The sequence below is a fragment of the Centroberyx affinis genome, unplaced genomic scaffold, assembly GCF_046629955.1.
Source record: "Centroberyx affinis isolate AG114_WGS23_722 - 3 ecotype Tasmania unplaced genomic scaffold, CSIRO-AGI_Caff_v1 ptg003986l_1, whole genome shotgun sequence".
NCBI classification, from domain to species: Eukaryota; Metazoa; Chordata; class Actinopteri; order Beryciformes; family Berycidae; genus Centroberyx; species Centroberyx affinis.
In genome coordinates this window covers 287,952-313,761 of record NW_027281803.1, presented here as the reverse complement: position 1 = coordinate 313,761, position 25,810 = coordinate 287,952, and the positions used below count along the sequence as shown (strand labels likewise).

General features: G+C 42.1%; 1 protein-coding gene across 1 annotated transcript in view; it reads left to right on the top strand.

The window, feature by feature from the left end:
- The window catches only part of pik3c2a (phosphatidylinositol-4-phosphate 3-kinase, catalytic subunit type 2 alpha), a 58,649-nt gene that overhangs the window by 6,431 nt on the left and 26,408 nt on the right, over positions 1–25,810 (top strand). Inside the window, exons 3-9 of the mRNA XM_071542000.1 lie at positions 11,286–11,383; positions 14,086–14,246; positions 20,091–20,211; positions 22,076–22,187; positions 23,305–23,384; positions 24,549–24,612; positions 25,630–25,776. Of these exons, the coding sequence (XP_071398101.1) occupies positions 11,286–11,383; positions 14,086–14,246; positions 20,091–20,211; positions 22,076–22,187; positions 23,305–23,384; positions 24,549–24,612; positions 25,630–25,776 (783 nt within the window). The remainder of the gene's footprint in view (positions 1–11,285; positions 11,384–14,085; positions 14,247–20,090; positions 20,212–22,075; positions 22,188–23,304; positions 23,385–24,548; positions 24,613–25,629; positions 25,777–25,810) is intronic.

The following is a 25,810-nucleotide window of genomic DNA, read 5'->3' as shown; positions in this document are numbered from 1 at the left end:
ACCAGGAAAAGTCACAGGATTTGAAAATGGTGTTTTCCATGTCCGGAAAAATTATGAAGAATAGTACATGTAAGAAAGGTCATGGAAATTGTCATAAACATGACCAGTCAAAGTCAGTTTCAGTGTGTTGGCCCAATCTTCCCCTTGTGTGGGACTTGAAAGACGTACTTTGCCATTCATCAAAGGCTATTTGCCCAGTCTGTACTCCCAGCTGCATCTTCCACAGTTGTGGAATGTCTCTTTCATACTGGAATGTTGAAATGGTGTTTGTTTACGGTTGCCTATATGTTATGTCTGGATTCTAGCCTGTGTTTGTTAGTCAGGCTACTGTGTTGTGTAACTCGAGCCTTTGAAGTTCAGTTTTCTGGCCGTTTTATCGGTATGTATTATGTCTGCAATCTTTTTGTGTGTGTGAGAGAGAGAGAGAGAGAGAGAGAGAGAGAGAGAGAATGAGATGGAGATAGTATGTGAGTTTGCTTGCTCCCCGTGTCCCGTCTGCTTGCCTGGCAGCCAGCACCAGTGTTGGTATAAGCAGGAACAAGTCCATACAGCTCCCCTATGCCCCACGGCAGCTCATTTGACAAGCACCAGAATGGCCTAACAGCCCCCCCCCCCCACCCCCGCATGAGTTGCTATGCCAACCCCCCTCTCATTGAGACTGAGCGTATTGGTCTGTATGTAGAGAGAGAGTGAGTCTCTAGCTATATGCTTTGCTATTTATATCTCTTTTGCACACTTTGTGAGTTTGCATGTGTTTGTGTGTGTGTGTTTACATGAAGTTAAACTTTGTCATCGGCCGCATGTGCAGTGGAAACAGAATTTTAGAACCTGTCATTTGCCAAAGTAGTTTATTCAGCATAGGAAAGACGGGGTGAAGACAGGCTAGCTACCTGCTAAAGTGGATAGCAGAAATGCCAGACTTAGCAACTACAGCCAGAACTTTGCATGATTTGGCTGGTGGTTGATGGTGACTGCAAGCCCTGTGTGTAGGCTGACCAGTTGGAGACATTGGTGTTGAGTTACAGTCCAGACCTAGACATTAGACACCTCCTTACCTCTCTGTAAAAGCTTAATGAAATCTGCTCCAGCCCATCTATCCATCCTGCACTAAGTTTGCTCACACACAGTGCAAGAACCTTACTTCTTCACCTACCGGCCTCAGCAGCTGATGGATGCAAACACTCACCAGCCGCTTTTACTATTTTCATACTAACTATGATTTTTAGAATAGCGCAGCACCTACAGATGATGCCTTGATGTGTTCACCATCCATGGCCAAACTTTGGCTTGGCATTTAGCTTAACAGTAGCCTTTGGGGAATTACCAATGAACCAAGAACCTTTTTATCTACCCAGGCTAGGTTTGACGAATATAAAACAACCTCTTAGCCAGGTACCAGCCAAAGCGGATATAAAAGTGGACACACCAGCAACAGTCGAAAGTTACTGTTGCTGGTTGTAATTTCTTACCCTGTTGTTTCACTTGGAATAATCTGGCCCGAGCACAATTTTTTTTCATTCCCATTACTTCCAAGATGAGTGTTTGGATGTCTGTAAGTCATCCTGGAGTTGCCAAGCCTTGTTGTGGTTGGCAGAGTGTACTGTAAGATGTGGCCGCGTGGGCAGAGGGGTGTAAAATGGAATAAATGAGGTTGAACTTGGAGACGTAGTCAGAACTTCGCTATCTGCTGCAGAGTATCCCTCTCTCTCTATATTTAACAGCCTCTCTCTGTCTGTCACTCTGTCTGTCTCTACCTCTATATCTGTCTTTACCTTTCTTTTGTTCACTCTGTCTCTCTCATTCTCGCTCACTTTCGGTCTGTCTGTTTCGGTCTCTCTCTGTCTCTCATTCTCCTCTTTCACTTTCTACTCTTTCCTCTGTCTTTAAAATCTCTTGCTTTGCCTCTCTTCCTCTGTCACTCTACCTCTTTCTCTCTACCTCTTCTCCCCTCTGTCAGTCTCTCTCTGTCCATTCATGTTTCTGTCAGTCTCTTTGGAGTTGATTGCCTGGCTAGTCTCTGGCTGCTAATCCCTTGCTTTGGCCCTTGGATATAAAGCGCTTGGTTCGAGATAATCAGCAGGCAAACAAATAGCGCTATCTGCAGCACAGCCGTCATGCCTCACAGCACCGACGCTTGTTCAGGCCTGGCTCTCACTGTTTGCAGCACAACACTCTGAAAGTTGATGCGTCACTTTCAACACATCGGTGCGTCTGGTTTGCGACATCACACATTCATGTGTTTTCCTCACATTGAACAAAGAATACACAAATATGCGGGGTTACACTTGTTTCAATGTGACATTTAGCATCCGATCAGGTCATGTTGCTCATGTCAAATGTTCAAAACCAGATGGGGAAAATGGTCAGGATCACATTGAGATCAGATGTGTACATAGTTTGGACTGAATCCAGCCACAATGTGCATATATATATATATAGGAGGTGGAGAGGGATAGTGTGGGAAAAAGTAATGCAGGCACAGATTTTAATAAATGCATCCACAGGAGATGCATAACAGCAATTTCAGGCTAAGCGTGACTATACAGTGATGTGTTCTCATAAAATCAAATCTCAAAAGTCACATCAAAATGACAGGTGTAATTGTAGCCTGTGTTGTCTCAAACTAGACAGACAGATGTTTCAACAGATGTGCTGAAAGTGACACATCCTTTTTGTGACACAACCCAAGTGACACAACCCAAGTGAAACAAGATTTCACTTGGGTTAGAAGTTTTATTTGTTTTTAGTATGCATACTTGCATAGGACCTTTATGGTTAACTACCAAAATGTGTTCTTAGGACAAAAGTAAGCAATCCCAATTCATTTCATTTGAAAAAACTAGTCAAACAATCTCTCTTCTAACACATCTACAAACAAAGTAGATAATTATAATGTTATTTAAATTATATCTAATTCATGTTGATATTATATCTGTATCTAGAATCATACTTATTAAGATGTATATTTGCTAGTTTGAAATGATAGATATTTAGAGCTTGAATGCTGCTGGTGCTGCATCCCTATTGAATTATTTATATTTTACATTAACTTTTGAAAGCACTTAGCTGATGCTCTTATTCAGTGCCACTCACAATGAGTGCAACTCTAGAATAAGCTTCAATTCCTATATCACCAACACTGCAAGCAACTAATGGTAAGGAGTGTAAGTGTCAGAGCCCCAACCTTGACAATAGATGGATTTCATTGTCTTTGGCTGTCATTTGATTATAATCACCTGTAAATTTATTACAGTCGCTTGTTATTTTCCTACCAAGATGGCCGTGTGGTCATGTAACAGAATACTATGAATAGTCCAAGGCTTGCTGCTGCTTTAATGGCATAGTTTCATTTTTAGTCTGTAACTTAGTACTGATGATGTACAGTATGAGTATGAGTGCTATACTAGTAGTATGCATAGTAGTATGATGATAGTGATTATATAATGAGCCAGATAAGCCAGTTAGCTAGATTACATTTTTAGTAGTAGTGTTAAATCACAGACACACACACAGACACAGTGAAGTATTTTGCTCATGGCAGATAGATTAAGCATGTGTGTTCTAGCACCACTCCTCTAAAATGTAGGGTGATTACGCAATTTTATATGAACATGTGCCATGATTCGAGATCACTGGCTGTTTAAAACAGGAGCATACTGTGAATGTTTCCAGTGGCACAGCGCACCGCCTGAAGACGCCGTCTGCTCTCTCCTTCCTCCACCGACTTCCAGCTGCTCTTTAACATCTTTCACACATCCATACCGTCCCACTCCAAACTCTGCCCCATTAGCTTTAATTATCCTGTAATTACACCTTAAGCATATGTATGTCATTGCACCACACTTAACACTCTCTTAATTTTGTTCCACCATACGGATTGTGGAGTTGGAGGATGTTGCAATGCAGTGACACGGTCAGTATGGATTCCAGTTAACAGCATGACTCACTGGGCAAATAGCTCCACGTCTCCTAACCTTTGACATTGTTTACTGGCATCAAACAGAGGAAGCACTGTGGAAGATGTAGTGAGGAAGCAGGTAGAATCCAGGCCCTGATGCAGATAATGAAGACCTTGGTAACAAGTGTTAAAGGAATACGCTGAATAATTAAACCTTCTGGCAAATACCACATCATCGTGTGTCAAGAGTGGGAACAATTCCATCTAGTATGTTGAGTGTTTAATGCACTATACAGTGTTTTTGAAGTGAAGCAAAGCTAGCTTATGCTGTCCACTAAACATAAACACACGATTAGCAAGCGTCATGGCAAACTCAGCAAGTACTGGAAACTATTCCCAATCACACAATGGCAAATTGATCAGGGAGCTTATTTGACCCACAGTCTGTGTGTCCCTTTTACCTCAATCTTTGTTGAAGCCGTGAATTTCAGTTTATTGTAAGAAGTGGGAGGTAGACAGAGAGCAGTCACTTCCTGATCGAAAGAGGAAGTTGATTTGTGTTTTCAATGCAGCTGGTTCCTCTGATGCAAACCACAGAGGTTCTCAAAGACACTTGATCTCATCGATCAGGCTGTATCCAAACAAAAGCGTTTGGAAACCCTTGTTCGTTTATGCAGCGAAAAAAAACATTTTAGCTGGCAGTTGGAGAGAGTGCTGAGCATTCAAAACCCATTAAAATGCCTCTTTCTTTTTTTCAAGTGTTGGATCAGCATGTCAGCATCTCTCTCTTGTGTTTTCCACACAAAGTAATATTGCTACATGAAGCCTAGAACGGCTAGAACAGATTTGGCCTATACTAAGCGCAGGCGGTTTGCAGATTGTTCCCGTTCTGAATAAGAGTCTCGGTTAAATGCCTGAAATGTAATGAAAAATAATTAACGGTTTCCTTTGATAACGGCTAGAGTTTGCTATAGTCTACTGTTGTTGTTGCTTGTTGTTATCGGTACATTTTGATTATGGATAGTAAGTTTGAGTAGTCCACAGTCCTCCGGGCTTTTGCAAGTAACCAACCATCATTTGTTGGTGCTTCTGAACTCTAAAAATCTTGTCAGTTGGTGAAATAATGAACGTTTTTCTGGTGAATATGTGAAGGCTTCAGCCACTGTGTCCGGTGGAGGTTTCCTGTGGAGGGGCTGGGGCAGTTTTCATTAGTCTTTCACAGAGAGGTAAGGAGGTGTCTGATGTCTAGATCTGTACTGTAACTCAACACCGATGTCTCCAACTGCTTGGAATTACAAAGCCACCAGCCAAATGATGGTACGTTTTGGCTGTGGTTGGTAAGCCTGTCAGTTCTACTACCCTGCTGTGTTCAGTCCGGCTTTCCTGTGTGTCTGTCGGACAAAAAGTTTGTTTTTTTGGAACCACAAGGTTTCTCTTGTTCTCCTGTCTATGAAACTATACACCCACACAACTGTATGTTTTTCACCAACGTACTAGAAATGGTTCTGCTTTTTCTAATCTCTGACCTTGTGTATTTGCAATAAGCATGAAAAGCCTGGAGATGTAGTGAGGAAGCAGGTAGGCCCTGATTCAGATAGTGAAAACTGCAATAACAAGTGGCATAAACTGACTTTTCAGCAAATATGCTCTTTGATCAACTCATTATCTTATGTCAAGTATGAAACATAAAATGATCTTTTGCTTGCATGAGATTTCTAAAAGAATTCCACTTGCCTTTTCCACAGAAAATGTAGCTCTGAATGGCTCCCAATTGCTCCTAAAGTAGTTTTAGCTAGTTAGTTTAGTTGATATTTTTGTTAGTTTAGTTTATTTACCCTGTGATAAAGTGGAAAAGTGATGTGATTACAAAATAAACATTGCTAGATGCTACAAGGACGAAAAAACAAACAAAACACATAACAGAAATACAAATTATTACTGTCTGCAGATGGAAAATAACCCACAGCACTTGTCTGGCCACCAGACAAACAAGAGACACAAACAAACAAAACTACTACCAAAAAAAATCAAGATGACCACAATAAAAAAACCATGGAGACAAGCTAAGCCTGGATTGGATAACAGAATCTGAAAAACACCAGAGGCAGAATGGTGGAAAACTGTGAGTCTTCAACCTCCCATAACTGTGTAAATCCATCCCACTGGTGGTGTTACCACCTAAACCTCTCCTAAAGCCAAGGTAAACCCGTGGATCTGGGTTTATCCCAGATCCTGGTCTAGCCAAAGACTGCTGGGTTTACCTGCTGCTGACCGAGGCTCAGTCCCTCTCTCTAACACAAGCTGCAACTGGAGAGCAGATTTCTAAAACGCTATACATCCATTTAGGGAAAAGAAAAATCTCTAAAAGTTCTCTAAAAGTCCACTCTGTTTAAAAAGGTTATCAACTGGTCAAGCGAGGAGTTAAGTTGCCTCCTATCCTTTAAAAAAAAGTAAGATTTGTTTACATTTTTTTTCATCTACCATTTTGTAGGAGTAGGAGTCACTTGTTTCAAAATTGTTGATGTCTCATTCTTGAGCAATACCTGCCTGCCTGCCTAAGTAATCTAGGACACCCAGAGCAAAAAAACATTTTTTCTACACTTGAATCTTGCCAATACAGACATTTGTCAGGAGAGATTAATCAGGGCTTCCCGCAGGGTTGGAAAGTATGGAATGATTTGTCTTGGAAAAAAAAAATCCATCCTGAGAAAGTGAGAAATTCCCCACGAGTTGAGTTGCTTGACCCTGAAAAAGACTACAAGCTACTATCATATAAATTATTAGCCTCAAGTCTAAGCTGTAAAACAAAGAGGGAAAGATTTGATGTACTGTATGTAAAAATATAAAGAATGTGAAGAAGTTGGCTTATTTGCAGCAGCAAATAGTAGCAGGATACCGCAAAGGACAATGGAATAGAAATAAGTTGAGACTAATATATACCGTATGGGAGTATACCATAGAAATAATAATGGGATACCTATAGTATGAAATACGTTTTAAAAAGTCAATATAAATGTAATATATGACAAATGAGAGGGAAAAAATGAGGCTATTAAGAAAATCAACATGTGATACTACAGCACATAAACAGGATGTGCTGTAATATCACATATATCTTGTTTTTTCATCTTCATAAATGTGCTGGAACCCCGATTAATGTCTATGAAAATCAACTTGTTCCAGACACCTGGAAGTTGTGGAGCGAATCTTTGTCATGTGACCTTTAAACGGTCACATGACAGCATGGAGTAGAGGAGAAGAGAAGAGAGGGGAGCGTTCACAAGCAGGCTGATAAAAGCGCAGACAGACAGAGAGACAGGATGAAGGATTAGTCAACGTGTGAATCATATGAAGCCATTCCCATGCCTTCAGGCACCAGGAGCTCTGTGGCCGGGTCCAGTGAAACCGACGGAGAGAAACAAAGACGGGCCTGTCCCACTGTACAGCCCACTGTGTGTGTGTGTGTGTGTGTGTGTGTGTGTGTGTTTGTGTGTGTGTGTGTGTTTTGTAGCGTGACGGTCAGCTAACATGGCCTCATTGGATTATCTGGCCGTGTTTGTTTTTGATGAAGCGATCCTGACTCAAAACATAAACATCACTAATGCTCTCTCTCTCTCTCTCTCTCTCTCTCTCTCTCTCTCTCTCTCTCTCTCTCTATCTCTCTCTCTCTCTCTCCATCTCTTGCCGCCTGTCTCATGTTCTCTCTGTGTCTCTCGCTCATCCTCTCTCTCTCTCTCTTTCTCTCTCCCTCCCTTACTCTGTTTTTTATCTCTCTCTCTTTTCCTTTACTTTTTCTGTCTCTCTCTCTCTCTCTTTCTCTCTATCTCTCTCTCCCCCCAGTTTCCGTTCTCTCTGTCTTTGTTGCTCTCTCACTTTGTCTTTCACTCTCCCTCTCTTCGTCCAGGGTTCCTACGCAGGTGGAAAATGAAATCAAAGTATGGAAGATTAAATCAATGATTTCTTTGGAAATTGCGCAAAACATTTACCAGAAAGGAAAGATTTAGCAAAGTATTTTTGCTCAGTCCCGATTAACATATTGTTTTTATTATATTCATATGTTAAATAGTTACGGAACCACTGACATGTCACACATTGTGGTATTTGTTGTGAACACTAATCTTCAATTATAGAGTGATATGGGCAAATTGACAGTTATATTACTCAACCGCTCACAGCATATTGAACTCTGACTGAAATCTTCAAAACGAATCAAGAAATTACACATTAAACACATTAAAGTCTGGAAAAAGCATGAAATTTCGAAACTTGACACTGACATAGGAACCCTGTTTTTCTCTCTCTCTTTCTCTCTCTCTCTCTCCCTCTCTCCCTCTCTCTCTCTCTCTCTCTCCCTTGCTGTGAGATGCAGGTGGTTTGTAGTCAGGCTTGGCCTCCTTTTCCAGCTCCATGCTGATTTACAGATTTCTATCTGCTGGTGTTATGTCAGGTCAGCTCGCCTCGCCTGCTCTTATGGCCCCACAATTATGGCGTGCATAATCATCCTGATTAATTTACTGGATCACGATGATTAGTCTTAATGATTTGAAGTGTAAAATTATTTTCTGCATCTTATACCAACATCTTTGCTATTTTCAGCTACAGCAGGCGTTTGAAATTAAATGTCTCACTATTAAGGATAAGGATGGGTGTTGAGGCTTAACATTCATACATGATATAATTTGAAGCATGAACATTCGTTTATATTAAAATTTCAATAAAAATTATTCTGAATTCTCAGTGCCGGATAGGTCTTTCCTGGGAAGAATCCTTTGCCGCAGAAGAACTGGGTAGTTAGCATGAGCAGCGAGAGCCACCATGTCTGAACAGACAAAGAAAACAGCGCCACCTACAGAAACTCAAACTTTACATTACACGTTACATTAAACGTTACATTACAAGTGCAAAAACACCACAGAAATAAGCGCTTAGCACCAAAGATGTTGCAAAAATAACAACATAACACAATGATGTTGGAAGTGTGGAACCATGTCCTTACATAGATATGGTTATAACGTGTGTAATGTTGCTCCAGTGCTTACATACTTTTTCTTGTTAGGACAGCCTTTGGAAAATGCTTGAGGATAGTGAATTGTCTGAATTGCAGAGCAAGTGTTTGTCTTTCCACCGCTGCTCGACGACTCACTTGATTTTTCCACGGAACGCATTCTGTTGCGTTCCTCAGCGTGACGACCACAAACTACTGTTTGGATGTTCACAGGTCAAGTGAAATGATGAGGCTCTAACAGGTAGACGTGTTACAGTTGTGCAGCTCTGTGTTCTCTGTGAGTGTCTGACGGTGGTTTCTCCTTCTGTCAGAAGTAACTCCACGTTCCCCCTGGCGTCCCTTCACTGTCTCCCTGACTCAGCGCTGTAATCAACTTTAAAATCTTGCTGATCGTTCAGAAAGCTCTGCATGGTCTTGCTCCTCAGAACCTTTGAGCCCCTTAGGTCTTCTGATCTGGGGTTCAAACCAGAGAGAGTGATTGGGCTTTTGCTTTTGCTATTGCGCCCCCTAGACTGTGGAACAATGAATAATTCAGTAAAGTGTTGGATCAACAAAATCCACTGCCATTTTTAAAAAATCGATTATGAAGGCCCACTTTTACTCTGTGGCCTTTTAGTGTGTCTGGTGATTTGCCTGCATTTTTTTTAGAGATGTGTTTGGTCTTCTTTGTCTGTTTAGAAAGTTACAAAATGCTTAAAGTTGTAATAACAGAAGCAAAGTGTTTTGTGATTAAGGTGTGATAAAGATAACTTGATGTTCAACAAGTTGGGGCAAGTCATCCTTCCGGAAATGTTCTTAGTTTTCCCATTTCATCGTCATTGCACATCAAAAGTCAGCTCTGTCCCCCCCCTCCCGTGCTCATTAAAAAGCTCGGGGTTCAAAATCTCCCAGAAGTCTCTGAGGGGAGGAATAAACTATTATTACGGCATTCCAAACATTTCTTTCACCCTCTCTCACTTTTCTTCCCTCCCCTCCCTGCAAATCCCTCTCTCTCTCACCCTCCAAGCGGGGAGTGATGTCAGAGTCACAGATTTCCAACCCATGACTGAGCATTTTTGCAGACAGCGGAGCGCCTGGCGCAGGAAGGGGCGGGGCTCTTTCACTTCTCATTTCCTGTGCAACAGGAAGCGCATTCCTTGGCCGCTGGCAGGCAGACAGCAGTAGAAAGCCGAGTGTTACTGCCAGTTCCCGGCAGCAAGCCGGCCTCCAGGAATCTCGTAGAGTAATTCCTCAGGGAGCTGTCTCAGGGTTGTGTGTGTGTGTGTGTGTGTGTGTGTGTGTATATGAGAGAGAGAGAGAAAGAGATTTACAACTCTTGCAGCTCAGTTCGTGGAGTGGTTGTGTGTGTGTGTGTGTGTGTGTGTGTGTGTGTGTGTGTGAAAAAGAGATTTAATTTAAAAACTTGAATTAAAAAATTAAAATGATTTATTTTACATAAATCATGAAGCTTTTGACAATGTAAGAGAAAGCCAGAAAGAGAGGTTTACAAATCTCGCCACTCGGTTTCGTGTTACTGTGTGTGTGGGGGGTTGTGTATGCCAGAAAGAGAGATTTAATCAAATTTTAAAGCTTAAAAAAATTAAACCTCAATTAAAAATATCAATATTTTGCATATATGATGAAGTTTTCAATCATGTATAAGAGCCAGAGAAAGATGTAGGTTACAACCCAGTTCCTGGAGTAAGCAGTGTGTGTGTGTGTGTGTGTGTGTGTGTGTGTGTGTGTGTGTGTGTGTGTGTGTGTGTGTGTGTGCGTGTGCGTGTGCGTGTGCGTGTGCGTGTGCGTGTGCGTGTGCGTGTGCGTGTGCGTGTGCGTGTGCATGTGCGTGTGCGCGCATATGTGTGTGATGTAATCAAATCTTTAAAAAAATATTTAAAAAGTTTAAATTGTGTATTTTATGTATATCATGAAGCTTTTCACAAGAGAGACAGGTTTACAACTCACACTTGCAGCCCTGTGTGTGTGTGTGTGTCTGTGTGTACACACGTGTGATTCTTTTTGTCTAAGCCTTTGCCCCTACTGACATGTTTATTCACTCAGTAGAATTCATAGCTCTTAGGTGTTTTTAATAAAACCGACAATCCCCAAATACAAATCACCATAAAGACCTTAAGCACAGCAGTCCGCAACCAATCATGCTTTTAACTGGGGCAAGGAGTTCATTTAGGCTGGACATACAGTATAAATGACAAACTAGACTCTATTGAAGCCCTGAAGGATGAGTCACTATGACCACACACACACACACACACACACTCAGTCTCTTGCCTGTCTCTGCGTAGCCTACCTCTTTTTAAGTATGTAAGCATGTACTTGTATGTATTTTTTAATTTCCCTGACTGTGTGTGTGTGTGTGTGTGTGTGTGTGTGTGTCTCCTGCAGGAGAAGGGAAGAGGAAGAGGCGTGAAGAAGAACGCCGTCCTGGAGGAACCAGAAGCTCAGAACCTGGAAGTTGTCGCCTTCTGTGAAGACGTAGCAACGTAAGACGTCTCCTCCTCTGCAGACACACACCCATGTTTAGTTTGTTTTTCTTACACATTACAAATGAGTGTCAAGTGTATATTTTCAAACAGTACTTGGATTCTGCAACTTTTAAGAGGTGCTGTTGAGAATTTTCATTCTAGTTTGATTTTTCATGTGAAAAGTGCAACACCTAACCTTACAAAATGACTTCTGGCATTAAAACGAAGCTCACCATTGAATATTATGGATGTTCTTTGCTAGTTTGAGTCCATAATGTACAAAACTGTAACATTTTATAGGATTTAATTATTTGTGTTCTTTAGTTATTGAGGAACAAACATCAGGTGGAATTTCCTCCCCAAAAATAGATATGTAGCATTTTGGAATAAACTACTTTTCTGAGCATTTGGAGCAGTATGTACACTCAAAATAGATACATTTTTTAACTGTGCATATACATACAGTACCTATACAACAGCCAAGTAATCTGATTGTTCAAAAAAGTTGGCTGGAACACTTTTTGCTGAACATTCTTGTGAATCTTCATGAAAAATGGAAGTGGTCAATATGCTTCCTAAGTGTGGTAACCAGGGAGCTAGTTAGTCATCTTTCTCCCTTTCATTTTGTGATTGTTATGTGGGCACACCACTTTGAAGAAAGCTATTTAGAGTGTACACAAGAGATGGTAACTGTTATGTAAAATCCATACTACCCCACACACCGTTCTCTGCTGGTATTGTGGCCAATTGGGTGATGCTGAATTGGCGTCTTGTCTCTAGCTGCTATCATCCTCTTGGGTATTATTGCTATATGGTGTATACATGCGTAGGGCTGCACAATTTATCAAAAATATATCAAAATCCCAAGGCTGTTTTCTTTTCCTGTAGTGAAAGGTTTTAGACGGCTTTCTAAATATGTAAAAGCTGTGCAAAAATCCTGCCCTGCAATTCAAATTGTTTGCCAAAGAATGTCTTTAAATTTATTAAACCGGAGCAAATTCTGAGCATTAGTAACTTATTTTCTCTCATAACAGAATTTGTAAAACATTTCTTAACTGCAGAAAAATAAACCATGCATAAAAGACTCTGCTCACATCTTTAGCATTTCATGTGACAACTGCAGTATTGAGAAAAAACTTAGTTTTGTTCCCTTTTTGTGCGGCACTAAGTGTGTGTGTTTGTGTGTGTGTGTGTGTACACGCATGCATACATACACATAATTGCCTGTTCTGCGACGTTTCCCTGGCCTGTACAGAATCTCTCTCTCTCCAACAGTTAGTTTTGGGTGGAGCGGTGATGGAGCCGCGCTCAGGGAATCCATTTCTTTACAATAATACAGTCAACGCCCACTATCTGCCCGACAACTTCCCCGCCTGCTGCCTCTCTGTCGGTCAACACACACACTACAAAGTTTGTAATGAAAAGGAACTTTGAGTCCCATAAGGATACAGATGGAGAATGAATGGCAAAAATAGTCCCGCTACATAATCATCTTTTACTGTCCCAGCTATCCAGGCCAACAATATCACAGGATAAACAGCACAGATGCGTTACTGTGCATGAGGGCTATTTTAACTTGGCAAAACACTCAAAAATGGTGAATTACAGATGTGGTTTCATGTAACCTAATCAATATGCTTATAATTTTTACTCAGTTTTGTGTATTTTATATATCCTTTTATCATCTCCCTCCCTCTTTCTCTCTCTCTCGCTCCCCTCTTTCCAGCTTTCCTGTTATTCTCTACTCCACTGCCCATTATACAACTGGTAATGTCAGCCAAGCAATCTGATTGGTGTGAAATGCACTCCAAAACCATGCTATTAATTCCCATAAATGGTTGCTATGCCAAGTCTTGCGGTAACCAGAGAGCTAATTAGAAATCTTTCTTGTCTTATAAAGATTTTTTTTTCCATTTGCCGGGTCGGAGTTCTGCTTTCCCGTAATATGTTTTCACTGGCGCAGCAGGCAAAAATGAAAGTGTCATATATTCAGTAATTTATTAAAATAGAATGTTCATAATATACAACAGCAATATGACAAAAAAGTAAATAATTGATAGTAAATACATTTGAAATGCATGATTTTAACAAAATTCCAAAATATAAATTGGCCCTTATAACCCTTGCTGTATTGGTAGATGAGGCACATAACTAACCACTGATGGAAGTTTGTCTGTAAATGTAACCAGCAGTAAAACCCAGAGGGGAAGTTTCTAATGCTGGTAAATCCATTCATCTGTCTCGCCAATCCGTTAATGAGACCTGATGAGTGGTTGTCAGCCAGACACTTAGCCAACACACAGGCTGCCGGCTGTGTTTGGAGTAGTTGTTGGTGTCTTTAAAAATGAGTCAGCTCAATCTGCCTTACTTGGAACAGGATTGATTCATTTTCAACCGACGGAATCTGTTGCTTTCACAATGGCTTTTATTTATTGCTTTGTAAGCAATTTTTTTGGGCACTGGTCCAAATCAACATGTCACTTGGGCACCCCTAACTGTCTTACCCTGCCTCTGAAGAAAAATTCTCAGACAGTTCACATGCATTAGTAACCATTGTGTGAAAGATACAATTAGGATGTTCTTCCCTGTGATTATGGGTACTTGTGCTGCAGTAGGTGTGAGGTGCAGCAGAGTTGTACCTGTAATCACCAAGAAAGCCCTCTCATGCTCGCTGACATCTCATGCTTGCTGACTCTGACTCTGTTGTGATTTTCTCCCAGCCTGCGCACCAAGTTCCCCCACGGCGACGTGTCCACCAACCCCGGCTACGTCCTGAGCCCCGTCATCGCCCAGAAGGACGGCGGAGGCGACAACGGCTGCTCCGTCAAGGTTTCCATCGAGATCTCCGACTCCCAGGAGCCCGTGACCTTCACCTGTGACGGTAAGCAAACAGAGACCAAAACATCTGTCACCAGAACCTGGAGCTGCACAGTTAGATTAGATTAACCTTTAACAATAAGGAAAGTGGGTCATTGAACCAGCACATAATAGCATACAGCAAAGAAAAATAGGATATAAGAATAGAGTAGTTTTTTTTCTGAAAGGGAAAGCTTTGCAGAACCCCTAACCTGTAAAACAAAGTGTGTGTCTATAATAGAGATAATAAGCTTTTATCTTTATTTAACTTTAATGCAACCATGGACATCAGAGTTTGGCTCCAAAATGAGATAACCACCATTTGAGGGGGAAAAAGGTGACATCTTGGAGGTGACTTTGGCCCTTCTTTGTCAAAATGACGCAAATTTTACAGCCTAGATCCACTGTATTTTAGAGATATTGAACAATAAAACTTTAGAAACAGAGAAACTTCCAAAATGGGCTAATGGCTATATAAGGTTTTGTAAATGAATGCTTCAAACGTATAATCAAAAGAATGGCCCGGTGTTACGAAACTCACCTTTTGAGGAGGAACAGGGGAAAGTGGAGAAAATCCACTTACAGACGGTACACTGACCCTGCACCTCGCCTTTAAAATGGGCAAAAAGAAAATCCCTTTCCCTTTAAGAGCGAGCGGCTCAGATTGTAGATAAGAGAGAAGGCTCTGAAGGAGGAAACTGCATTCACAGCTGCCAAACTCGACTCCTTCATCCCCCACCCCACCTCCTTGTTTCTTTTTCTTTTCTTTCATTTTTTTTTTTCTGTCGTGGGAAGTACACCACGTTCCTTTTCCACACAAATAAAGGTTGTGCCCTCACCCTGGAGTAGCCATGTTGGGCAAAAGGGGGACTGTGTTTTTTAATGTTTTTTTAAATGTTTTTCTTGTCATGGGCCCTCCAGGATTTTTGGTTTCCTTCCCTGGGTGTGTGGGGAGCCGTCATTGGCTGACCCCTCGTGCATAACCCCCGCCTCCCAGGATGGCCCGTCCAATGCCAGTCTGTCTGACGTGCCCCATGCTACACACACACATACACACACACACACACACACACATACACATACACATATACACACACACACACACACACACACACACACACACATACACATATACGACCACTGTGACCGACATTTCTATTGGGATCTGAAGCCAAGCTCCCTGGAGGCTGGCAGCCAATCAAGAGTAGGCTTTTGTGTTTGAAGTATAATCCCAACTGTGTGACCAAGTTCACTTCTGTCTGTCTAAGCTGGGACCGCGGAGGATCGGCGGTAGGCCGCTGTGTGCGTGTGTGTGTGTGTGTGTGTGTGGATGTGAGTCTGTGTTTGTGTGTGTGCACATGCGTCTTTGCATGTGTGTCTGCTCATGTTTGTCTGATGAGTATCTGTCTGTGTATCTGGGTGTGTGTGTTTGTGTGTATGGGTATGTGTGTGTCTGGTGGTGAGTGTGTGTGTGTGTGTGTGTGTGTGTCTGTCTGCTCTCTGTTTGTCTGGTGGTGTGTGTGTTTGGGCCTGTGTATAAATCTGTGCGTCAGTCCTATTGACAATTGCTTTCTTTACATTAACCAGCTCTTATTTTCTTTCATGAGGGCAAGTCCTCAGCACTCCCTCTGTGTGTCTGTGTGTGTGTGTGTGTGTCTGTACATACATGAGAAACCGACTGCCCCACTGACCCAGTCTCACCCCACCCCCTCCCACCCCCACCACACACACACACACACACACACAGACACACGCACACAACTAGAACAGCACAGTCCCAAGTTTGACCTAGGAAGTTCATTTCCTACTTTCCTCGTTCTGCATCCTATAGCATTAGCATTATAGCTTCCTACATTAACTCCTAGTTTACCTCCTGTTTCCTGCACGTCCGACTTTGCCTCCTTTTTTAATCCCAGCTCCCCCAGGTCACTTCCTTGGCAGTTTGCTAGTTTACTTCCTCGTTTCCTAGTGTGCTGTCTAGTTTGCCGTTTCCTGGTTGACTTCCCATGTTGTCGGCAGTGTGTTGACCCACATAGTCGGTGTTTGGATTCCTCTGGTTGGACACAGATCTGCTGTCAGGAACAATGGGCCTCAGTTCTACTCAAAGCATGGATAGACGGATACAGAGAGAGAGAGAGAGAGAGAAGGGGAGGAAGGAGAGGAAGGAGGGGATACTCCTCTTTCACTTTCCCCTTTTCTGTTTCTCATTCTCTATTTCTCTCTCTGTCAGTCTTTTTCTCTCTCCCTTTCTCCCTCCCTCTTTCACTCTTTCCCTATCTTTCTCACTGTCCCTATCTCCTTCTGTGTCTCTTTCTGTCTCCCCCTCTCTCTCTCCCTCTCTCTCTCTCTCCTTTTCTCTCTCCCACTCTTCATCGCTCCCTGCTTCTCTCTTTCTCTCTCTGTATCTCTCTCTCTGTCTCTCTCTCTGTATTTGTCTCCCTCCCCCTCTCTCTTTCTCACATTCTTTTCCTCCCCCCGTCTCTTTTTTTGCTCCATCTCCTCATCACTCTCTCTCTCTCCTCATCCTCTCTCTCTTTCTCTCACTCTGTTTTTCCTCTCATGTCTCTCGACCCTGTCATCACCCTGAAACACCATCCACGTGAACATGACACATGGGAAATGCACCACTCTCCCCCTTTCCCTCACTCTTTTTCTCTTTCTCTCTCTCTCCCTTTCCCTCTTTCTTAATCTTCTTCTCCCTCCTTCTCTTTCTTACTCCCACTCATCTCTCCTCCCTCTCTTTCTCTCTCTCATTTTCTGTCTTTCTGTCTTCTCTCTCATTCTCTCTCCCTCTCTCTTTCCCCCTCGTTTCTTCTTTCTTTCATTCTCTCCCTCTCAGATGTCATGCTTACTGTGCCCAGCTCCCAGCCTTTTTTTTTTGCAAATTATGATGTATCAAATTAGAGAACCCGAATGGAAACAGAAAAATGTGATCACGTAATAAAGAAATGATCAGAAATAGTGATACAAACACATTTGTTGAATAAATAATGATTAACGCTTTACCTGATCGGCCCAACGGATGGTTTAGTTTAATTGCGCAACAATTTGAAAGTGGATTTGGCCATTTTGAAATGTTGTCTGTAAAATATCTGTCCACCATGACCTCCAGAAACGGCATACCAGCTGTCATGGCATACCAGCATATATAATGTGGCCATCGTGGGTGTATGGCCAATAGTTGGTGTGTTACAATATTTCAAAGTCTCATTTTCTTTGAAATATGGCTAAGATGAGCTGTCACTAAAGGAATCATTTTTATTTGCTTTAACCCAGATGATGGAAATGTTCCTGATTCACTTTTTAATTTTTTCAACGTTTCAAAAAGTTTCAGTAAAATTCACTTGCCAGTTGGATGGAAACATCCACTGCTAGTGTCATTCTGCTGTTGCATCTCTTTCCTTTGCCCTTAATCTGTCTACAAGAGAGGAAGGAAGAAAGGAAGATGACTGATTCTTCCAGGGCTTGGCTGTGAACCACTAAGCTTCTGGGGATTCCTCGCATACTGTGGCTGAGGGAGGGAGATGGAGGGAGAGAGAGAGAGAGCAAGAACTACAGAGAAAGAAATACAAAGGCGGGAGAGAGAGCAGAGAGAGAGAGGGGGAGGGAGAGTAGGAGCAGAGAGAAATACAGGGGAGAGAGGGATAGAGAAAAAGACAAGCATCGACAGACAGGAGAGAAAGAAAGGGAAAGGGGAGAGAGAGGGGGGTAAGAAGTTGTATGGGCAAAGAAAGGGAAAAAGGTTCAGACTGCAGAGAAAGAAACAAGGAATGGATGTATGGAGGAATGGGGAAAGAAATAAGAATTGTAGAGAGTAAAGTAGATACGGACAAAGAGAACGGTGGAGCAGAAGAGATTTATGCATTTTCTAATTATTGTTTTCCCTTCACTTCTGTGTGTCTCTTCTCTTCTCTGTATCTTTGTCGACACAGTGAAGCATGTCACACAAACAGAAATCATCATGTTTGCTCTGTGAGTCATTGGGGAATTAAATCCTTCCTCTTTTTATGTCTTAACTCTGTTAATTGCTCCTGAGCAACTTCTGGCTTTTGCTTTGCCCTCGCCAGGCTTCCCTTCACGGATGCTACACCGTGCTGGTGGCTGATTGGACCTGAGCGCTGTATTAAGAGTTGCTCATTGGCTGGTATTTCTAGCTAGTGAGCTAACCAGTAGCTGTCGTGCAGCATTGTTGTGGTAGTTCTACTGAACATCCTGCTTTTTTCAACCACACCCATTAGTAGTGTGTTTTATGTTGTGTGTGTGTGTGTGTGTGTGTGCGTGCATGCGTGCGCGATCACCCATCCCTATGTTTGCGTGTCCCATGCACCCGTATGTGACCCCAACAATATCATTCCACAACCATGTGTGAAATTGTAACAACATGCGACGGAGGAATTTTCTCCCCTTTCAACTGGTGCCCTCAAAAATGCCACGCTGGGAGTTCCTTTACCCACCTCAGAGCGCTCACAAAACGAGGTGTGGCCAGTCTGACTGCTTTGTTACAAAACACTCTACCACATGTATAACACCCACCCCACCTCCCAAGGATCCTATGGTACTGAACCTACAGCCGCTGGTCTAAGCGTTAAGAAAAGACCCACCATTCCACTGAAGGGCGGGGGCTTGTTATTGCTGGAGCCAGGGGTGGTCTCTCCCTCCCTGAGTGTGTGTGTGTGTGTGTGTCTGAATGTCTAGCAAGTAACCCAAGTGAAGCTTAGATGTGTTTGACTGTGTAAAGTCTGTCTCTGTCTTTGTATCTGTCCCTGTGTTTGTGTATAGGCGAGATAAAGAGTGTGCTGAAACCTCTGTAGAAGTAGGTAAACGTGTGTCAGGTTACACTCACCGCCCCATCTTCCTTTAGCCAGACACATCAGACACGATCATACACAAACACCTAAAGCTGACCTAAAATCCCTTCTGCCTCACCTCTCTTTGATAAACACCCAGGTTTGATTTTTAAATGAAAAATAAGCCTTTCACAATATGGCAAGGTGGTGGTTAGAGAGACCGTCCCGTAACTGGAAGGTCTTGAGTTCAGTTCCCACGACAGCAAATGTGTGTCCATTAACAGCCATGTGTGTAAGACACTGAACCCCTACCTGGTCACTTTGGATAAGAATATCAGCTAAATACCTAAATAGTAATGATGAATGAATGATGAGTGATGAATGAATTTTGCCAGGAGTGAAATTGCGTTTGGTCATCAGAGAAAACCACACAGTTGATATAGGTGGCTGTCGTGCTGATTGAGTCATGCTGGTTTGTGACTTAAAACAAGAAAACACAGACCCCAACTGTGTCTCTGAAACAAATTCCTAATTTCACTGTGTGGAATAGGGTGATTGAGATGCTCTAAATTCTTCAGTTCCTTTTAAAAAAAAAAAAAAAAGAAGCTGAACCACCAGAATGCTTTTGATGTTGGTGTACCCTGTAGCATGTTGTTTCTCTTTTGTGTTTAATTTGGTTTAGCTGAAGAGCCTGGATAGAATTGAGCTCAATGCCCCTTTAATTTTTTATGCTATGTTAAGTGGAGCAGCTAATTTCATTGGTTTAAAAGCCCTTCATCTTATTCTCATTACCCTTTCCCCTAACCCTCTCTTTATCGCCCTTCCCCTTTTCTCCTCTCCTCCCTCTCTGTTCCCCTCCCTCATCTTCCTCCTCTTCATCCTCCCTTTCGCTTTTTCTCTCACCCTTTATCCCTCCCTCCTCTCTGGCTTTCCCCTTTCGCCCCTCTCTCTTCTATCTCATGTGGTTCCCTTTCCATCCATTAATCTCTCCTTCTCTCTCCTTCCATCCCTCCCTCCCTTCCCCGATCTCTCCCTCCCTCCCTTCCTCCCTCCTTTCTCTCCCTCCCTCCCTCCCTCCTCAGTGAGTTCTCCAGTGGAGTTGTTGATCAGTCAGACTCTCTGCTGGGTCCATGATGACCTGGACCAGGTCGACTTCTCCAGCTACCTGCTCAAGGTCTGTGGCCAGGAGGAGGTGCTGCAGAAGTGAGTATACACGCACACACACACACACACACACACACACACACACACACACACACACACACACACACACACACACACACACACACACATTCTCCACACATCTCCAAAAAGTGTATCTCCAAAAAGTCAGCTTTTGAGGAATTGGGAGCTTTTTTCACACTGACCTGGTATTTTTTTTAAAAATTATATATTGAGATTTGAATGGGTTTCATGGGCCTGAGGGTCATAAACTTGTTCAGCACACAAACACACAAGACAACAATTAGACTAATGAAGTTTTCACAGAACAACAACAATGTATGACTAGTGTTTGAGACACACCCAAACATGCTCTAACATGCATACACAGGTAAACATAGACACACATACGGATACAGGGAACATACATACACACAAACATATATATGCACATAGACAAGCGTATTTGTGTTAACAGTGCATGCACTTACATCAGCACACACAAACACACCATAACACACACACACAGGGATACACACTTATACACACATAAGGATGCATGTGTACACACACACACACACACACACACACACACAGACTAGCTTATGAGTATCTACAGTGCACGCTCTTGCATAATCACACACAAACATCTTCAAGTCGAATTCATGGATACACAACTAAACACTATGTATGGGCTGTATCACACATGCATAAGCACATTTCAATACACACACACACACACACACACACACACACACACACATAAACACAACCACAAACCCCCATGACTCTCACTCTCTCTCTCTCTCCCTTTATCTCTTCTATCTTGGCCGGCCCTCAAAAGCTTTTAAAATGAGGACCGGCGGATGTTTCTGCGACGCCCTGCTCCCTCTTCCACCATGGAAATTCTCTGCTCCCTCTAATCTGGGATACATGGGAATGGTTCCTCCCATGCTGGGACTTTAAAGGCCCAGTACACCCAAATTTTCAAAATTGTGTATTTGTTTTCCAATGCCTGCCATGATTGTGGCTGCCATAGAGATGCATGTTTGAATGGAGATTTTGTAGTGTCTGGAGACAATAATAATTTATACAACAGACACTTTAAGCCAAACAATTTGATTGGTCAAAATCTTGCTCCAACCATACTGCTAATTCCCATAAAGCATGGCTAGCGATGCTTTATTCGTTGCTGCCAACTCTTGTGGTAACAAGGGAGCTAGTCTGCGATCTATCATGCTTTCTGCTGTTTTTTTATTCTCATTTCGGTCTTTTACTTTGAGGAAAATGTTTCAAACTTTACACACGCATTGGTAACCATTGTATAAAGGCTCTAATACCCTCGAGGACATTCTTTACTGTGATTATAGATACTTTGATGCTTTTAACAACTGCATCACTGTTGTACCCGTAATAACATAAAGACAGCCTTTTCAGGCAGGATCTGAAATTAACAACCGCCAAGCACCAAATTCCAGTAATATTTGTCTTTTGCAGATAAATCAGTAAGGTTCACCTAAGGTGGCTATCCAGCAGGGCTAGCCACCATACAGTCTCTCTGTCCGTGAGCCAATCAAATCAAAGCAAAACATCAGCTCTGTATCAAAGAGGTTCGTGATTGGCTGCCTGTAACACTACCTCTAGACAAAGTTGACTCTGCACAAAGCATCTCAACGTCTGCAAACTTTGACATACTGTATCTCTATGAAAAATGACTCTTTTTTTTTTTAAAACTGAATATAATTTTTTTTGGCCAATACATATTTTTTCTTGGCAGGTAAATGTTTATATTTTAAGCCCTTGGCAGGTGCTCCCAAAAGTTAATTTTTGACACTGTTCTCATGTATTATTGCTGTTATATAGTATGATTGCAATAACCTTTCTTCTTTGTTGCCCTGCACCACAGTAAACACAGCCTGGGCAGCCATGAGTACGTCCAGAACTGCAGGAAGTGGGAGAGCGAGATCAGACTACAACTACTCTCTCACTCCACCATGAGAAGGGACTTGGCACGCACTGTAAGTCCCTCTGGCCCAGATCATCCATCTGTTCACCTGTCCATTCAGTCATTCATTCATTTTTATGTCTGTCAGGGTAAGGAATTTACTTTTTTTTTTTTTTTTTTTCTGAGGGTTTTTTCTGCTCCCTTGATCTGATTTTTAGGGGCTTTTTAGTCCTTTTCATTGGCAGTTTTATTCAGCTATGAAACAATAGATTTGCATTGCATATTGGCAAATAAACACTGAATTTGTGCCGCTTAGATTTGGTTTGACTTCTTTCCCACTGCTGGCGTCAAGCCTTACAGAAGAGTATGGTGCCACTTCCACCCTCCATTGTTGAGTTTTTTTTACGATTTGCATGGGGTCTGCATTTTCTTCAACAGCTGGCTGCATGGTGCCAACATTTTCTACTGGTTCAGGCTTCATAGTTGGTCGTTTTCTGATCAAAAACAGTTACATTTCTCTGTCCCAGAATGCACTGGAAAGAGTCCTCTAGTCATAGACTCCCACGAATCATCGATGGTGGTCCACGGGGGACAGCAGTTGCATTAATGTGTGAATACTTGACATCTCAACAAATTAATAGAACAGGGTAAAATGTAAAAAATGGTACTATTATCGGGGGAATTTTTTTGCCACCTCAATATTAATTCATGGACATTTTATGAACTTTTAAGAGCATTTTTGCCCTGAGCCCCCTGCCAATTTCTCAACCCTGCTGTCTATCCAACATTCATGCATACATACATCAATACAAACATACATTTATTCATTCCATTTGTCCATCTATCCATTTGTTCACTACATCATCCATTCTTCCATTAATTCATCCATCCATCCATCCATCCATCCAGATAATCCAATCAGTCCATAAAATGTACTAATTCTGATTCATGTTACTTGGCAGTTCACTGTACTTCTAGCTCCAGTGATGCTCATACAAACTCAAACAGCCATAATCCTACAGCTGTTGTTCTTCCAATAGCCTAACCTAGCTAAACCAACCACCTTCATCCTCACTTGCTGAGCCGGTTCTCTCACTGTTTCATCATGATAGTGCATCTCTTTGAGCTAGGCGCCTGCTGACTTGGCGGCTTGTACGCTTGGTTGATAAACCTTTATTGTTTTTACTCAGGTGGAAGACGACAGCTCTGCAATAGACTTGGAGAAGCACCTGGGCCAGGTGGAGAGGCCCTTTAAGGAGAACGTCACCAGGTATGAGGTTCCTACACACAGCTAGAACGCCTGAAAATGTATTGAGGAGGAATTTGATTGTTTCCAGATCTTGACAAGTTTTGGAAATTGCACAAAAAGTCGAGAAAAACAGTTTTACAATCCTGATATGTCTGTGACTTCACATTTTATGTAGTTGTTGACCAACTGTTACTTGACATATTGCGATATTGTTGTGAAGAATTGTGTTCAGCAGCTGCAGATTGTTATGGCGCAGTTGACAGTTATATTGCCCAGACGCACATTAACATGCATCATATTGAATATTGACCAAAATTTTGAAATCCAGTCAAGCCATTAAGGTTTGTAGGAACATGATTGACTCTCCCTGTTCCAGGGATATTACAGTTTTATAGTTTCCAGTATGTTTTATTTATTTTTCATCAAATATAGTTTCCATTCAGTTGCATTCCAGTTAGTTTTCAGAAGGGTTTTCTAGTTTGAGTTTAGGTTTTGTTCATCATAAATATTCAATTTTAGTTTAGTTTCTTTTTAATAAGTATTTCAACAGCCATGGTTGTATGGAGTGTATTGATAGTGCCTGTTTATATAGATGTTACAATCTGTTAACTGGTAGAGTATTGTGTTACATTAGACTGAATTAATTCTACTAAATAACATTAAGAGAGCATTGTCTGCAGTACTGGTGCAGGATAGATGCAGGATGAATGCATGAAGGGGGACTTCTACGTTGGCTACTACTAAACTGACAGGGAATTGTCTTTGGATGGCTGTAGAATATTGATACCCGATCTGACCTATTGATTACTAAAGGATTCTCTTTTGCTCCCATATGGTAACAGTCAAATCAGTCAAATGTTTTTTATTCCAATTGTGATTTACTAAATGTTTTTCAGGCCTAGCAGCAGGCCTAGGTTTATTTTTAGCCAACTGGAATTGCTTTGCTTTTCTCTGTCCTGATCTGATCGGCACTAGTGACGATAGACAGGAACAAAGTTCAGCTGCTGCAGTTCCTGATGTGTTAGACGATAGCGCACATGTTCATTCCTGCAATGTTTCTATCCATCCTTGTCATTCTTTGCTCTGACTGTCTTTCTTGAACTCTTTCTCTTATTGTCTGTCTTTTCTCTGACTCTTTTGTTGTCATTCCTCACTTACTGTATCTCTCTCTGTCTCTCCTTGCAGACAAGGCCTGGCTGACTATCTGGAGGGCTATCACAATCAAGTCAACATCTGCCTACAGAATGAGGTACACAGGGTTCCTGCGCAGGTCTGAGTATGGAGTATGGAAAAAGATGTGAAATAATTTTGATGATTTCCAGGTCCTTTTGTATGGAAAACACGTGACAATTATGACGATGTCTGGGGTAAAATTTGGACATTTGGCATTGCCCTGTGACTTGCTTGCTTGCTGAATTGCCCTGAGAGATGCTCTGTACACCATTAGCTATTAATAATATTAACTTGTATATACATGTGTTGAACAGCTAGTTGTATATCTACATGTCTATGAACTGCCGTGTGGAAAGGTATGTGATTTCAAAATGGAATAATGTGTGGCTCGCCTGAGTATTGGGACTCATTTTGTTCCTGGGTCCCGTCTCTGACGCTACACCTGAATGAACCACAAACATTTACTGAATAGCGCGGTGAAGGACTCCAGAAATTGTTTTCAAACCTCCCAAGGGTTTTCATGTGGCGTCAAATACTTCACACACGAATGCGAGCGGACCAGGACGTTCCTGGAAGGCAGACTTTCTAGAAATGGCACATCTGTTTTCAAGCCAATGTTGGTTGTTGTGGAGTAATTGAATACAGACTGAACCAAGAGCGGGGGTCTAATGCCCCCCCCAACCCCCAGCCTTAAACCTGGCAATGGTATAAAGTTTAATTTGAGGGAACAATAAAGGAAACATGGCATGCAATGAATGTACAGAACCCTTAAGCACGCACATGAGTGTGCTCTTTTGCAGTATTGTTTACACACACATGCACACAGTTTACTCTAAGTTTAATGTTGTAATACTGTCTAAATGTGTTTGTGCTTATGTTAAACAATGGGCTTATGCAGCAGCATGATGTTTATTTAATCAGGTTTTGTAGCTGACCATCTAAAAACAATTTGAAGACAAAATCTGAAAAAGATATTTGTTTCACAATCGGCTGATTTGAGCATATGGAGAGTGATGCAGCTGTCACACACACACACACGCACACACACACACACACACGCACACCAACCAACCAGCCTGTTCTTTGTGTGCAGAGTACGCAGTATAAGACGGTGGACAGGGTGGTGCAGACGGTGAAGAACCTGTGCTGTGCTCTGGATGAGGTGGAGACCCAGGCCATCACAGAGGCCATCAAGAGGCTCCGACGCTCTGTCAACCTGCCCAGGACTCGCTCGCCTGAGGTGGGCCTGAACACACACACACACACACACACAC